Source organism: Triturus cristatus, chromosome 3_2, assembly GCF_964204655.1.
Source record: "Triturus cristatus chromosome 3_2, aTriCri1.1, whole genome shotgun sequence".
NCBI lineage: Eukaryota > Metazoa > Chordata > Amphibia > Caudata > Salamandridae > Triturus > Triturus cristatus.
The window spans coordinates 884,354,632-884,371,688 of record NC_140584.1 but is presented as its reverse complement, the minus strand read 5'-3'; the positions used below and the strand labels follow the sequence as shown (position 1 = coordinate 884,371,688).

At 45.5% G+C, this 17,057-nt stretch overlaps 1 protein-coding gene across 33 annotated transcripts in view; it reads left to right on the top strand.

Moving 5' to 3' along the window:
- The window catches only part of NCOR1 (nuclear receptor corepressor 1), a 1,832,391-nt gene that overhangs the window by 1,198,614 nt on the left and 616,720 nt on the right, over positions 1-17,057 (top strand). For 21 of the 33 annotated variants that reach the window (XM_085649279.1, XM_085649270.1, XM_085649292.1 and 18 more), the window contains one exon: positions 14,434-14,475. The exons of the other annotated variants lie outside the window; for them this stretch is intronic. In XM_085649279.1, coding sequence (XP_085505405.1) covers positions 14,434-14,475 — 42 coding nt within the window. The remainder of the gene's footprint in view (positions 1-14,433; positions 14,476-17,057) is intronic. 33 annotated transcript variants of the gene reach the window in all.

Here is a 17,057-nt window from a genome sequence, read left to right as displayed (position 1 = left end):
GGGCACATGGGCTCAGCCGGCTTCCGGTGATCCGGTAGGTCGCTCTATCTTACACCGCCACCGACCTGCTCCATATGATCCAGTTTGCTTATTTGTTCACCCAGACGTGCAGAGGTTCCTTTTGCAAACTGCCTTCCCTTCCTAGCCTCATTTAATGCTTCCTCCCTCCAGGGAGTCCAGATGGCTTGAGCCATGGGGTCGTAACATCTTCGCCTCCACTAGTGCTGCCCTTCGTTCACTAAATACAGTGTGTGTCTTGGCTCGGGCTACCTCTGCATTCTGGGACTCTGTAGAATCTCTTTTTTCAGACGCCTCAAAAGGCGCTCCTTTTGACCTTCTTCATCTTCTTCGTGATGGCCGTGACCTTGCTGAATTCACGATCCGCTCGGCCTTGGATACTGCCTATTCCTTGGGCCGTGCTATGGCTGGTTCTGTCGCCGAGAGGCACCATGCTTGGTTGCGTGATAGCGTCTTCCCGGAGAATATCCGGGAGCAACTTGTTGTTCTACCCTTTGACAGGGTTTTATTATTTGATGCCCACGCCGTATCGGCTGTTCAGCGCCTCCTTGCGGGCTTTCGCCCTCTGCCTTATGCCTATATTTTCCAGGTCTCCCTTTTTGGCATGTTCTGGGGTGGTTACCCTTTCATTTAGCATCCTTTCGATGCCTTGTACGTTTGAGCTGGCAATAAGCCTACTGTGGCAGTTTTCCACAGGTTGTGGTGTCTGGCCTTTGACTGTGGTTTGCCCTAAGAGGTGTTTCCCCGTTGTTTGGGGTGTCCATACTCCAATTGGGTACTTGTACGCTATTATATAGCTCTGCTTTGTTAGGTGGGCCTAGAGATCCTTTGGGCTCTATGCGTTCCCTGGTGCTCAGAATTATCTTGCCGTTGTACGGTGTTTAATGTTGTGACATGACGCCCTCTTCTGTCCACCATGTGTCATCTCGGCTATTATGTCATTCTTCTCCTTGGGAGGTTTTCATGGTGTTTTTCACGCTTAATATGCAGATACCACCTGCCATTTTGGCATTAGGTGTGCTCCTATACCACCAATGTTGCATGGTTGTTGCTCGTTTACCCTTCTTTGCTACACACGTGTGTGTATATATATATATATATATATATATATATTTGAAGCAACTCGCAATTCTTTTTCCTGAAGGAAAATTACGGGCACAGACCACTGTTATACCAGAACAGTTTGCTTTATTCATTTCCCATTTTCGATGTCCAGGACGCGTTTCGGCCGTCCAAGCAGCCTTGATCACCTGACCACACGCATTGACAAGCCCTCAATTTAAAGTGCTAGTGCTGATTACGTAAGTAGTAAACATGGAAAAGTTACTGTTTATATCGTCATTTTTCACATAGTCATATATTGCTAATGCAAAAACAATAACCTAGAAGAAAATTCAAAAGCTTAAATGCCACTATTTGTAAAGTTCAGTTTTTTTCTTAACATTTCCCCTATATTTGGAAATTAATGACAATAAAGAATGTTTTCTCCTGACACACGATTACTACATATGGTGCTTACTTAACCGTGTTAACAAATAAAGAAAAAAATGTTTTAAAATTATTAATCTGTATACAATTCCCACAATAGTCCAACACTTCGGTTAACATCTAGTTAATCAAATAAAGTGCATGAATGCAACTATGTTAATTGGACATAAAGTGACTGATGCTTGTTGGTGCAAATTTTGCAAGTTGAAGTAGGAGACATAGACAAATAAAGTGCAGTAAACAATTGACATTAGTTATTCAAAAATGCAATAGTAAGAAAATGAGCTAAAAGATGACTTGTGACATACTTAAAATGATCAATAAAAAAGACACCAGGTAAATAAAAACCTACCCTGTCTTTAAAACCAATCTTTAAAAATATATATATTCTCATACAGAACAAGCCCAAGAACCATATATATGTAGTGTATATGTATGTTCAATTATCACTCAAAGGTGCTTCCGGGAACCAAGAAGAGAAACGGACGACTCCAGTACGCTGATTCAGCTTGCCAGTGTAGCGTTTATTTTTTTAGTTATAGCGGTGTAATATGGTCATTACGTGTTTCGGTCAACGCAGTGGCCTTGATCACATGAGCGCATGACGGGTTAGTGAAACATTTATTGGATACCCCCATACCACGTGATATTCAGTCAGCTGCCAGAGTAGACGTGGAAAAAATACTTTGTGTGGCTGTCTCCATAAACTGAGAATGCACTAAGAATTGTGTTTATAAAAGCACAATGACAAAGCAGAATACATATGAATATACATGGAAATTCAAAGAGATATGTTCTTGTGGGTTTTGAGATATTTCCATGACATAAATTCATGAATGCTCATCTAAGCAAAGCCTGCCAATATAACATAAGAATTAAAGTGCACAAATGCATTTATTAAATTGTGCAATATCAAGAACATATAAAGGATAGACAGAAATTTTGAAACTGAATATGTTTAAAAATTCTAAAATTTCCTTGTTATGGTACTGAGTGCAATTGTGCATAGATAGCGAGTACAAATACTTAAATAAGTTAAGAACGCAGGATCCCATTAAGAAACCTGAATTCATCATAGTTCATAACCGTCCAAACGCTATCCAGTCTGAAGTGCTGTGTGCTGACATTTGAAGTAATTGTCCAAATGTGCAAAAAAGTGCAAAGGTACAACTAGTGAGGGTTAAATAACTAATGGAAAAAGCAGCATGGGTAATAGATATAAAATCCTTTATGAACCAGAATGGATAGTCTGATACATGTTATCCTGAACCGATGCCAGAAAGAATAATCTCCAGGGATCCCCCTGGTGTAACCTAGATCATGCAGTAGAAAATTACAAGCAAACTTATTGGTTTTACTAGTACGGTCCCTGACTCAATGTCATATGTAATAAATTAGTAAGGAGAACTCATACAATGCCGATTTTTTGACAATACAATAATATCAATAAATAACTAAAACTAAAATTCATATAAAGTTAAAAATTGGTTTAAAGTTAAAAACATTAATTAAAAAATGCAGGTCAGATAAACATGTGGAATAACAGTATGGCTACAGGTAGTGGTGCAAATCTCACAAATGTTCAATCCCCGGGGGGCTTTGGTGTCGAGTTCAATAATGTACTGAGTTTCCAACTGCCTAAGCCTTTTTTCTCGGTTCCCTCCTCGTTTGTTAATAGGTACACTGTCGATGACAAAATATTGGAGCACATTGAGATTGTTATTGTGCTCCATTTTGATATTTTTCGCGACAGGATACGTGGTATCTGAGTTCACAGTTGCGCGTAGGTGTTGCAATATTAGTGTAAAGACCTGTAGTTTCATTTTAAAACATATACAGCGAATTCTGTGCCACATGAAAGCCCCTTGAGTTTAATGGAGGTATCAGAAAAAGCAGTGGAATAAGAAGTGGTATTCACCCCAAATTTGCAAGCTCGACATGAGCTGCACTTATAAAAACCCTTTTTGGGTGTGAGCCAACCGCTTTTACTGTCTTAACTCTGGACTAGTTTTAACCAAGTCATTACGTATGGAATAAGCCTTGCGATATGTTAAATTGGGTTTGTTGGGCAGTATCTGTTGGAGTGTGACATCGGTAAGCACTATAAGCCACTGGGTATTGATGATGCTCTTGATTGCATTGGCCTGTTTGCTGTAAGTTGATATGAACCTACAGGAGAAATCTCCTGAATTGGTCATGGAGTCAGCTTCATCTATGGCTGTATGTGGAGAGATAGCTGTAGTAGTGGGCTTGTTGGCAGCTTTCAGTAACAGCTGTCTATCCTTGCTGTTGGCTTTTTCCATGGCTATGTCCAATTTGTTGGAATCATAACCTCTCTCCATCAACCTTTCTTTAGCTGACTGCTGTGCTGTGACCATTGTTGCATTGGTGCTGCAAGCTCTGCGAATATGCAAAAACTCGCCATAGGGGAGACTGGAAATAGTGTGTTTTGGATGAAAGCTTGAGGCATGCAATAATGTATTGCCAGCTGTAGGTTTCCTATACAAACAAGTTTCAATGGCTCCCTTTTCAATGTACACTGTGATGTCTAAAAAATTGATAGATGTAGAATCAATGTGTGCCTTAAAGTTTAGGTTGTTATCGTTCTGGTTAATTTCATCAACAAAGCTACAGTCCTGAACATGTGCTCCCTTCCAGATAATAAAGACATCGTCAGTATATCTCCACATGTTAACAACACGGTTATCAAAAAAAGCTATCTGCTTAATCTTGAGGACATGCCCCTCCCACCAGCCTACGTGCAAACACGCATAACTGGGGGAGAAGCATGACCCATAGACACGCCTTGTTTTTTCTTGAAGATCTTCCCATCATATATATATGTGTGTATGTGTGCATATGCCAATTACCATGGGTGCTCTTCTTCCTGCATCTTTAGCGATAGGGTCCCTTTTGCATCCCATGTGGAATGGTTCCCCAGCTTTACACTGCTCCCTTCTTGGTGTGCAGTTACTAAACGCTATCTCTCTTTCTGGACAAGGGTTACTTTTTACTTCCAGTCGGAGGATGTGGTCTACGATTCTGAGATTCTTTCCTATATTTATGCGTCTGTTGGTACTCTGGTGCCTCTAATGCCACTTCCTTCATATGTGCCCCTTTCATTGAGTATCACCCTCTACTTTGTCGGCTGTGCTTGCAGAACAGCTCTTCTGATGTCAGTCGTCCTAGGGTCTGCACCCTGCATATCTGTATTTCGTGAGTTAGTTCTCACCTTAGCCTTCCAGCTGCCTGGTTGGGCAGTCCTATGCTTATTTTAGCTACGCAACCTTGTTGTCTCTGTGGCTGTTTCACTCACTCACTCTCTCTCACTCACTCACTCACGCTCTCACTCTCTCTCTTTGACTGGTATATAGCTGGTGCCGTTTCTACATCTCATTCTTATACGGGTATGATGTAGCACCATTCTGGCATTGTTTTGGGGCGCCTTGCCTCCCGTTATCATCTTTGCTCTTCCGAGCTAATTGGGTTGCTGTCTGGCTGTCCCGCCAAAGCCCTCCCCGTTGTCCATCACTCTGTTGCCAACTTAGTAGATGTCGCGCCACAGCCGCATTGTCCGTCACTCTGCTGGCTCAGTGCGTGTGCATTTTCTACGGTTCTGTCGCAGACAACCCCCACCGGGTATGGCTATAGTATCTATTCTAAGTTAAGGAATCTGCGGCTAGATGTCTCTATCAGATGTACGAGTTACTTACCTTCGGTAACTTTGTATCTGGTAGGGACGTTGTCTGGCCGCAGATTCCTTAACGTCCACCCATCCTCCCCACTCTGCGGAAACCTTGCCAGAAGGGCTTCTCCTCTTGCCTACTTTCAGTAGCCTTTGTTTTCTTTCAAAGGTGCTCACATAGTTGCGCCCCTTTCACAATTACCATATGCGGCTGACTCCCTCCAAGGGGCTTCTTCCTGTAGATGGTGTATTTTCTCTCACTGTCATCAGGAAATTTTTCTTCTTCTTCTTTGTCTCCTGCTGTCTTCCCGCACGCCTTCTCCATTCTCTAGAGGCTCTGGTCTCCTATATAGTCGTCGTCTTTGACGATTTCTTCAGCTCTGTTACACACTTCCATTGTTGTGAGGAAAGATACCTTTTTGAAGTACATTGCTGTTCTTTCTGTGCTCCGTCCTTGTTGAACGGTACAGTTCTACATGGCAATAGCAGTCACATTTCTACATGGTAATAGTGTATCTTTTTGTCTGTTGAGATATTCTTCCCTTGTTGCTCACACTTTGGGAAGGGTCTACGCTTCGCTATGCATATATATGTAGACCGTGTCTGATGCTGTCTTTTATGATGGTGTTTTGCACCATCCACCTCATTTATTTTGCGGATTTTTTCATTCTTCGCACACTGTTCCCATAATCTCAGTTTGTGTTGGTGGCTCCGCGTTGTGCCGCGGAAAGGTTTCTCCCAAGAAAACTGATGTCATCGCGCCGGGAGGGACTTACATGGCCTTGATGATGTCACGTACGTGGACGACGTCAGGGTGGGGTCATGTGGCGCCGTCCCCCGGCACGCACAGGTGGTGCTGCAAAGAATTTTCCGGATCCAGTCTGACACCTGGGGATATTCTAAGTTAGGGAATCTGCGGCTAGACAACGTCTCTACCAGATACATCATTACCAAAGGTAAGTAACTCGTACTTCAAAACAGTCAACGTTCTTCTCTCACACCACAAAAGTTTGCAATCAGAAATTTGTACCACATCAATATTGAATGTGCACAGAGCTCTAATTTCATAAAAGTTGCAGAACGGGCTCTCCTTACTTTAGATGTGAAACAAGCCCTCATGTACTACATTGATAGAGCTAAAGAATTTAGGAGCACACAACTCTTTGTTGCTTTCTCCATTCCCCATAAAGGGAAGGCATTGCCCAAATCAGGCATTGTGAAATGCATCCAAGGATGCTATGCTAAAGCTTTGAGAACTTTTCCCATTCCTCCAAGAGCCCGTTCCACTCGGGGGGGGGGGGGGGAAGAGGGCGAAGGGCCTCTATGGCTAACATTTGCAGAGCAACTACCTGGTCCACATCGCACACTTTTACAAAGCATTACTGTGTGAATTTATTGCAACACCCACAGGCTAGCCACTGCTTCTGGGAGTTCTGCTTTATAGTCTAAGCACGGTATGTTAATCTAGAGCCACACATGCCTCGAACAGAAAATGTTACTTACCCTGCAAGAATCTGTTTGTGGATTTTGGTGCTGTAGATTTACATGTGCCCACCCTTCTCCCGGACGCCTATTGCAGTAGCTCTTACTACCTCTTCTCCCTCTTTTGCATAGACTTGTCTCTATACTTTGCTTCCATCCTCATCTGCCATGTGAGAAATACAATCTAACAATGGAGTTGATGAACATGTACATTACCAGCAAGAAGAAGAGTCACAGTACCTTGTGACTCGTAAGACTTTTTAGAAGAAAAACAACTTGTACACATCGGGGCTCATCACTAGATTGCAGGAGTATGCATAGTATGTGAATCTACAGCTCCACATGCCACGAATAGATGCTTACAGGGTAAATTGCATTTCCCTTACTATACCTTGTAAATTCTGTGTCTCCGGAACCCTTCAGTGGATTTTGTTCTATTGTGGTGTTGAAAAATACATAACAATACAATCTGATTTTATGAATTGGTGTCAGGTTTATTTGGTGTTTTGTCAATTTCTTCATCAATTGTTTTGGTGGTTTAAATGCTTTACACTTGTTCCTTTGTGTACGCCTTGCTGTTCAGAGTCACGGCTACCCAGAATTAAGCTCAAGGTTTGACGAACGGAAGCTAAGGGTCCTAGAGGGGTTGGTAAGAGCATTAAATGCCATCTTCGATTGATTTGCAGTTTGCCCACTTTAGGGGAATGACGAGCAGTAATAACGAACTGAGCTTCAAAAGTCCTTAAAAGACGACGATTATCACTTCTGAAGGGACGTTGTTTATTATTTATTTCATGAAGCCACACACTCGTTACTACGTATTTTCATATATAACTTTCGTGCCTCCTAGAGTAATACCTAACATTTTCAGACACAGAACGCGAAAAGGTGATATTTGTTTACGGAGAACACTTAAGGTCATACATACCACAAAAGATAGATCAGAATATATATAGTTTAATTTATGTGCCGCTCGTGGATATTGACTCACTTTGAGCTGGAGCTGGGATCGCGCTCCATTCGCCTTGCCGGACCTGTGTGGAAGCCTGTGCTGTGCCCGGAAGGGAAGCTGTGGGGGTTTGTGGCTGCCGGGACTGCGAGGACCAGGGTGCTCCCTGTAAAATCCATACAGCACACCTGCTGCCTCTTCCCGGCCCGCCTCCTCAAATCATTTAAAAACCTCGCGGCCCCCGCTTCGCGGGTGCCGCTCGTGGATATTGACTCACTTTGAGCTGGAGCTGGGATCGCGCTCCATTCGCCTTGCTGGACCTGTGTGGAAGCCTGTGCTGTGCCCGGAAGGGAAGCTGTGGGGGTTTGTGGCTGCCGGGACTGCGAGGACCAGGGTGCTCCCTGCAAAATCCATGCAGCACACCTGCTGCCTCTTCCAGGCCCCGCCTTCACCTTCCCTCATTACCTATTAATACTCCCCTCCCCTCACGCGCTAGCGGGACACGCGCGGGACAAGAACCGGGGCGAAGACCGGGCAAAGAGCGGGCCGTTCGAGACCGGTCGGGATCGGTCTCGGTCAGTGCCCCCTGCTATTCCGTCCCCTCGTGTCTCCCGATACCTGCTCCAGCCAGCCTTGACAGAATGGCTTTGAGGGAGACACGTAGTAAGACTCTGATGGCTGCTGGAAAACCCCAATGCACATTGGACAGTTACTTCGCCAAAGCTGGTTCTCTATTAATTGAGGACATCACTACGCTTGAACGACGTATCTCTCAAGAGATTGATTGGATCATCGTTGGGCCCCCTAGCCTCCGCAAGGACTCCGACCCAGAGACTGGCTGGGAGTCAATTAATGGCGGGGGGAGAGGGCTCAACTGAAATGCCTGAAATAACTAGTCCATCTTGTCCCACTATAGCAGGCACCTCAAACATTGATTGTTCCATACCATCCCAGATAGATTTTAGCATATTACCCCTTCCCCTACCAAAGCCGCCTCATCCCAATTTTAGCCCTAGCACTAGCACTACTGTACATGGTAGGAAGGAAAATAGCTCAGGGGCCAAATCGACAAACATTAATAGGGTAGCACTGAGAGAAGGAGCTATCCCCAAAAATAGTAAGAAGCCCCAGATGTCTCGGGGGGGGGGGGGGGGGGGGGGGGGAAATGTAAAAACACCAAACCACTTCCCACACCACAAAGGCTGAAACCTGAGACAGCAATCAAACGTCGAACCCCATTACAATCTAAGGGGCTCACGCCACTTAAGGCGCCAGATCATAAATTTGACAAAACTGGATCAATTTCTGGGGAGGAGGATATCACACTATTGGATATTCGCAACATGATGAGGCTGTTGCTTAAACCATTGGAAGCACGCCTGGGGAAAATAGAAACCACCCTAAATTGTATTGTAAAGGAATTGGCATGTATTTCACTCTCTTGTGCAAAAGATGCCTTAGCCCCAGACACTGGCCCGAGTAGTGCGATGAACCAAACAGCCCCTCCAGCTACGAACCCGAATCCTCCTATTATCCCGCTAATACCCCACGTTTTCTCTCCCCAACTGACACTACCAACCATAGATCAGACACTAAATAGATGTACAGAAGGGAACCCGTCTGTACCTGGCCCTAAGGGCTCCCTTAACAGCCCTATTGGGAATCAAACGACTATAGATCTGCCGCCTGAGGTCAGCCCATTTATAGTAATTTTGGCAGGTGTCCCTGCCCTAAAAGAGCCAACGCAAGAGTCAGTTGAATCGCTTAAAAATAAAGTCATCAATTGGCTCACAATTAATAGACCTCTTCCCGATGGCATATGCAGCCAGGTCCTGATGGTAAGAAGAGCTCCATGGCTGGGTGGTACAAAGAAATCTATACAGGGAGATTGTGTCTTGGTCAATTTTAGGCACCCCAGGACAGTCTCCCACATAACTAACTGGCCCTATCGCGATAAGGGTACTACAATCCAAGCCCTACCACTATCTTTCTTTTATCCATCTGTATTACAAGAGCAGGGAGAGAGAGATTGGGAACCTGTGCGCGGCCGTGGCAGAAGGTGGAGGCAAGAGCATAGGGGTACCCACTATATGAGTGATCTACCACACCTTGATTATTTCCCTACGCAGAATAGATTTGGAAGCCTAGCCTGGGAGGACTGACTGCTTTGGATAAGCAGTAAAGAGGAGGGCGTTTTATCCTCCCTCACAAAGGAGTCTAATACCATGAAGGTTGAGATCAAGAATCTGATAGCCAACTAACCTGTAAACTCTGCTACCCCGTCATGTGAGGCGGTGCCCTCTGTATCCCCTACCCCTACTATGAGTACATCTTCACTGCATGAGCGGTGCTGTATCCCAGACGCAGAAAAATCTATTGGCAGCACTAACTCCACTGTTTAAAAAGTGTTGTCATGGAATGTGGCGGGCCTCGCTAGCAAGTTGCATTCTCCAGAATGGAATACATTTGTCAGATCTAAAGACATCTGTATGTTCCAGGAAACCTGGGCCTGTGACGAGGTGACGTATTTGAGATACGCGTCATTTTCCAAGCCGGCAAAATGGGGAGGGAAAGGACGTCCTTCGGGTGGACTTGCAACATGGTTAGCAGTAGATTTGGGATGTAGTGCTGCTTTACATCCACTTTCTACGGATGATATTCTTGTGGTACATTTGGAATGGCCAAATTCTAATAGCCTCATGTTGGTTAACGTCTATTCTCGCCCAGTAACTAATGGGCTTGAATCACGAACTATAGATGATCTTGCCTCCGTTTTAAGTGAAATTCCCGCTGATAATCCTTACCTAGTAGGGGGTGACTTCAATTGTCATTACGAGCCCCTCTATGGCCCATTAGATGGATTGGCCGACGAGGAGGATGCGCTTTGGTCTATTCCTCCCTTGGAGGCTCCCGGCCCCAGAGCATGGACACCACTAGCGGTCCAAATTACATCACTAACCCTAAAATTTGGTTTGCGGGCCTGCAATGGCCGGAAAAAATCAGACATTCCACCAAAATATACATTTAGCCGGGGTGGGAGGGAATCGAAATTGGACTATATTCTTGTCCCACTAGCAGCTTGGGTTTCCATCAAAGACTTTAGGGTCTTGCCAGGTGTGGATAGTGACCATCATGCTCTGGAAGCAGAATATATCCTTTCCAATAGTGAGGCCACGAGGGCCCTGACATCGCCCCATCGGAAAGGCTTAACATTAGCAAACAGACGTAGAGTGAGATGGAAAAGATTACTTTTAAATCCGGAAACTCTTCCCAGCCTCTACGCCCGGGCAATTCCTATACTGGAAAAAGCACTGGCATTAACCGACCGAGACGTCTGCCCCGATAATAGGATGGAGTGGGGAACACTACATACAGACCTAACTTTGGCCCTTTCTGATATACTTTTTACTACACTGCAAGGACCTTCAAAACGTTCGTCTAGTCCTACCTGGTATAATTGTGCATGCCGGAAGGCTAAATCGAAGCTCCTGGTGGCAATCAAAGAGGGTCTAGGGATTGAGGTCATTAGGGCCAGGCGCTCAGTATATAAACGCATGATTGGCCATGCACAAAAGGAATGGGAGTACAACAAGTGGGAGAAACTTAAAACTACACTAGCATGTGCAGACTCCCGCTTATTCTGGCGCCTTGTAAACACAGGGGACGAAATGCAACCTGATGCAATTGAGCCCAACATTTCGGCCTCCGCATGGCGAAATCATTTTAAATCCTTATACAGCACATCTGGTCCACCTGAGCTAATACATTTTAAAAATATTGATGAAACTAAAGGGCGCCCCTTTACTCTGAAGGAAGTATATGAGGCGATTGACAGACTAGCCCACGGCAAGGCACCGGGCCTAGATGGCTTGCCTGGTGATCTTTTTAAACACGAGCCAGTAGTCTGGGCACCATACTTGTTGTGCCTATTTAATTCTATTTTGGGGGGCATGGAGGTACCAAAAACTTGGTTGGGAGCAGAGATTGTCCCAATATTTAAAAAGGGATCCCCTCTGCTCCCTTCCAATTATAGACCAATAAGCTTAATAGACGTCCCACAAAAACTGTTCGGGAGATTACTATTGAACCGTCTCCAAGCATGGATGGCAGAGAAGGACATACTGAGCCCATTCCAAGCTGGGTTCAGAGAGGGTGTCTCTACAATAGACCAAATTTTCCGATTCAATAATTTGTATTGGAAAACTGTGAGTTTGGGCAGAGGAACGCTGTACACAGTCTATCTGGTGCCCCGTGCCAAACTATGGGCAGTACTCAAGGATTTAGATGTTCCGGGTGACATCCTATCCATGTTGATGAGGCTCCATTGGGGCAATTACGCCAAAGTGAGGTGTGGCAGGGGAGGCGGTCTCACAGAGGGTTTTCCCGTGGACTCTGGGGTAAGACAGGGCTGCGTGCTGGCACCGACCCTGTTCTGCTTCTTCGTGAACGGTGTCATAGACTTCTTGACAGGGTTGAGCTATATTGATGCCCCGGTGTTGAATGGCAGGAGGGTACCCGCAATTATGTTTGCGGATGATACCCTCCTGCTTTCAAAATCTCCGATGGGCCTCCAGAGAATTCTGGACGGTTTCATGAACTTTTGTGAGCTTCGTGGTTTGGAAGTGAACGCGACGAAAACTAAGTTCATAACTTTTAATCCGTCCACTTCAACCCGCCCAAACCCCATGATAGGACACGAAAGACTAGACCGGGTCTCCACATTTGAATACCTAGGTGTCACCCTGAACCAATCCTTGACTTGGGACACCCACATTATGAGAGTAAACTTGAAACTCGCCCAACTTACAGGTGGCATACATAGGATGTTATCTAGGACCACCTATAGGCCACTTGGCCCGCCACTCCATATCTACAAAACCCAGGCTAGAGGTGCAGTCACTTACGGGGGTGAGATTTGGGGACATGCTGCGTGTTGTAAGTTGCAGATAACTGAAAACAACTTTATCAGGCAACTGACCGCTCTACCATCAAGCACCCCGCTGCTCCCGTTGAGACTGGACCTCGGTTTAAGATCAATTACTGAAGAACTGGGACTCAAGCCTCTGACGTATTGGCGTAGAATATGGAGTTTGGTGGAGCTATCTAGCTATAGAGCAGAATTAGAAGAAATCCTGGGCCTACCAAACGTGTTGAAAATATCTTGGTTTAAGTACATTAAGATTACTTTTGAAAGGATGGGGAAATCGGAGCTGTGGCATGACCCGCGGAGCGCTTGTCCCAGGATCTCTCGTAGATCGCTGGTGGAGGCATACCGCAAGTATAAGCTACAGGCTGCAATTGAATCCCTATGCCAAGATTCTTTGTCCAGTCACTTTATTGCTATCAAGGATGTTTATCAGCTAGAATTGGTCCTTGATGATGTTAGTCCACCACTAACTCGAAAATTGTATCTGCAGTGGCGTTATGGAACACTTCCCTTGAGGGCTCATACGGAGCACTGGCACAAAATAGCGACCACCCCAAATTGCCTAGTATGCCCTCTCAAACGAGAAGATGATTTACACATGATCTTTTTCTGCCCTGCATATAACATCCCACGTAAATATTGGCTTGTTCCACTTCTCAGGAACCTAGGCTTTAGGGAACACCTTCCTGCATTCAGAGTTTTAAAATCTGACTTGTCTGCCCCCATTGTATGTGCAGTAGCCAAATTTTTAACTGCAGCATGGTTTATCCGTAATCGTTTTATGTCTAGCGAATATTACACTTTTAAATGTTTTAAAATTGGCATATGATTTTACCACTGTTTTGGTTTTATTGTCAATTGTTACTGCATTTTATTTCTGTATCTTTTATGGTCCTTAGTGACCGAAATAAAGATTTGATGAATGAATGAGAAGAAAAACAACTTGCACACATCGGGTCTCATCACTAGATTGCAGGAGTATGCATAGTATGTGAATCTACAGCTCCACATGCCACGAATAGATGCTTACAGGGTAAATTGCATTTCCCTTACTATACCTTGTAAATTCTGTGTCTCCGGAACCCTTCAGTGGATTTTGTTCTATTGTGGTGTTGAAAAATACATAACAATACAATCTGATTTTATGAATTGATGTCAGGTTTATTTGGTGTTTTGTCAATTTCTTCATCAATTGTTTTGGTGGTTTAAATGCTTTACACTTGTTCCTTTGTGTACGCCTTGCTGTTCAGAGTCACGGCTACCCAGAATTAAGCTCAAGGTTTGACGAACGGAAGCTAAGGGTCCTAGAGGGGTTGGTAAGAGCATTAAATGGTGAGGTTGTACAAACACACCATATAATGCACTTCATTTCCTCACAATTAGGTCACCATAATGTCTTAACCACAATAGCTAGGTTCTGAAAAATGAGCCTGTAAGAAAGTGGCTCTGTATATACTGTTCCCAAATAGGTACAGTGTGCACAGAGTCCACAGTCCCCAGAGGTTAAAGTTAGATATAACCTTACTCTCTAAAGTGGAAGCTTGGTCGAGCAGTAAGGCAGTATCAGAGGACAGTGTCAAGCATTTGTTGTACACACTCAGTCAGCTAATGGTCTCATTCACTCAAGAACTAAACTCTAGGCCAATGGTTTTTGTATAAAAATATATAGTTTTATTTTAGAACCAACAATAGATATCAAAATATACTTTCTCAAAATGAGATGCTTTAGATAAATACTTTCAATATTCAATAGACTTTTGAATGCGATAGATACAGTTCTTGCAATAGGCAATACAATTTCAAACACAATATTAACATTGAGCTCCATGGGAATTTCTAGTTAAATGCAATTGATTACTTTTTGGATTACTTTTCTTTCCGCAGTACTGGATCCTAGATGCAGTCCTGGGACATCTCCTGTAAACAGTTGAGTAAAAACGTTTTGGTTACAGTTATGATTTTTATGTATTCTTATTGTATTTTAAAAGTTGACAGTGATACTTTTTCATACGGAATCACCAATGTTATCCTATGGGAGGAAATTCACTAAGCTGTTAAGTGGGGCTATGGTTACTTTTTCTAACTCAGTATTGGATCCTGGATCTATCACTGGAACATCTCCTGTAAACAGTTGAAAAAAAGAGTTTTTGTTATACAGGCTATTTTTAACGAATATTTGAAAGATTGCAAAATCGACACTTAAAAGAATTTCTGGTGAAAACCAGGCAATATTATCCTATGGAAGGAAAATCAAGTTTAGGTAAGCATGGTTGTAATTACTTTGCAGGGTCAGTGCTGGGCACCAAGATCCAGCTCTGGGATCTCTCCTGATAACAGGTGAGTAAATTCGTTTTCGTAATTTGGCTAATTTTAGATGAATATTTTAAAGATTCAAAACTCAACACTTAGAAGAATTTCCAAGTGAAACCAGTCAATGTTACCCTATGGAAGAAAAATTAGTTATCGGCTTTTGGGTAAGTACTCGACTGGCAGAGTTAAGGTGCTGGGCATAGACTCGGGGGTCTCCCAGGGTCAAACTGCATTGAAGCCTAAACCCAATTGGCATCTCTGGCCACATGTCAGCCCCTGGTAAATGGTACCATAGGTACCCAATGCACAGTGACCAGAGAAGGCCCCTAAGGGCTACAGCACTTCTTGTGCCACCCTTGGAGGCCCTGTATCCTGACACACCCACACTGCCTTTGCAGGCTGAGTGTCTTGGTGCAGAACAAAACAGAGAGTCGACATGGCACACATCCCTGTGTGCCATGCCCACAAACACACTGCCCTGGCATACCTCAGTCTCCCCTCTAGCTGGGTGCAATATTCCAGTGGTGTGGGTACAGGTGCATGAGCCCTGTACCCCTACAGTGCCCAGGTCCATTCCTGGGCACTGTAAGTGCAGTGCTGCCATTAAGAGTATATGGTGCTGGGAGGTCGTCATCACGAAATCCACAGCACCATGATGGCTACACTGAAGACTGAGAAGTTTCTTATCAAACTTCTCAGCACATTAAACCCACACTGATGCCAGTGTGGGATTTAAAGTAAAATGCACGACAGTGGACATCTTAGAGATGCCCCCTGAAACTAACTAACAACCAGCATCCTGACTGAGAGGCTGCCTAGGCTGCCACCCAGCAGACACGTTGCTGGACCCCTGGGTAAAGAGCCATCCACTCTTGTGGGCCTGCAACAATGCACATCCTGGGCGAGGTGCTAGGTCTCCTCCCCCAGGATGGGCAGGGGAAGCTTCAAAGGCATGCCGTCTTTGTGAGCTTCTCCAGGCCACTTGCTGTACTCATCAACTGGCCCCCACCGGTTCTGACCCCCACTCTGGTGGGAACATCAGCGGGAAAACCTAAGTGATCAAAGGGGGTGTGCCAGCTCCTGCCAACCCCACCCCTCAGGTGGGGGGAGGCAAGGTGAAGCACAACTCCGGGCTCTTGCTATCTTGAGGATGGGGAGCCCTACCCAATCAGGACTAGGCTCCTGCCCCCCTCCCACTGGGTAGTGGCAGGCTAGGGGGTGTACCCATCCTAGGAAAGGGACCCATTGGTCCCTGACCTCTACCTACCTGTAACGCCCCTAAATTTTGTATTTAGGGGCACCCTGAACCTTCCTTCCTCAGATCCCGATTCAGAAACGAGAAGAAAGAAGACCTGCCGTGCAGCTGCTAACAAGAGGACGACACCAACTGACTTGGCCCCAGCCCTACAGGCCTGTCGAACCTCCTCCTGCTAAACCCCGGCATCTCTAGTGGTCAGCATCCTCGAAAATCCCGGAGGACCTGACTGCCTTGCTCATCTAAAAGACTGGGACTCCCACGAGCAGTGGTTCTGCTCAAACAAGCAACAACCCCTGGTGCCAAGCCAGGAACCGCAAATCCAGCACAATCAGCACCTGCCGAGCCCGGCCTGTGCCTGAGTGGACAAAGACCACGAGGACGCCCCCTCGGCGACTGTGACCAAGAATCCAGCATCCAAGGACCCTCCTCGATGCTCCTGACTAAGCCTGCAGCCTCAACTCCGGGGACCACCCCAACCGCGACCAGCAGAGGGTAAGATTTCCCGACGCCAAAAGACACCCCTGCACCCGGCGCCCTGCAGCCCCCTGTGCCCAGTTCCTGGGTGCCTACCTTACCTACAGCTTCCCAACTTACCTCTCGAAGTGGTGGTCGCACCTGAAGAATCTCAGTCCCCGAGCTTGCAGCCTTTGTTCATCTTGCAGCTTTCCCATTGAAATACATTGAGCGCCCGACGGCTCAAAAGCACCCTGCACCCAGCCGCCGAGTGCCACTGGAAGTGCAGCATCTGTCCTAATCTAATTCCCCATTTGCCCTGGTATGTGACCAGGAGCCCAGCTCCCACAGCCGCGTGGCCTGCCTGCTAGCAGCCACCAACCAAAGGCCCCCTTTCCCTCCATAGGCTAACATTTGGCCTACTCTCTCTGCGCCCGGCTGCCCCTGTGCTGCTAAGGGTGTAACAACTGTACCTACCTGACCCTGG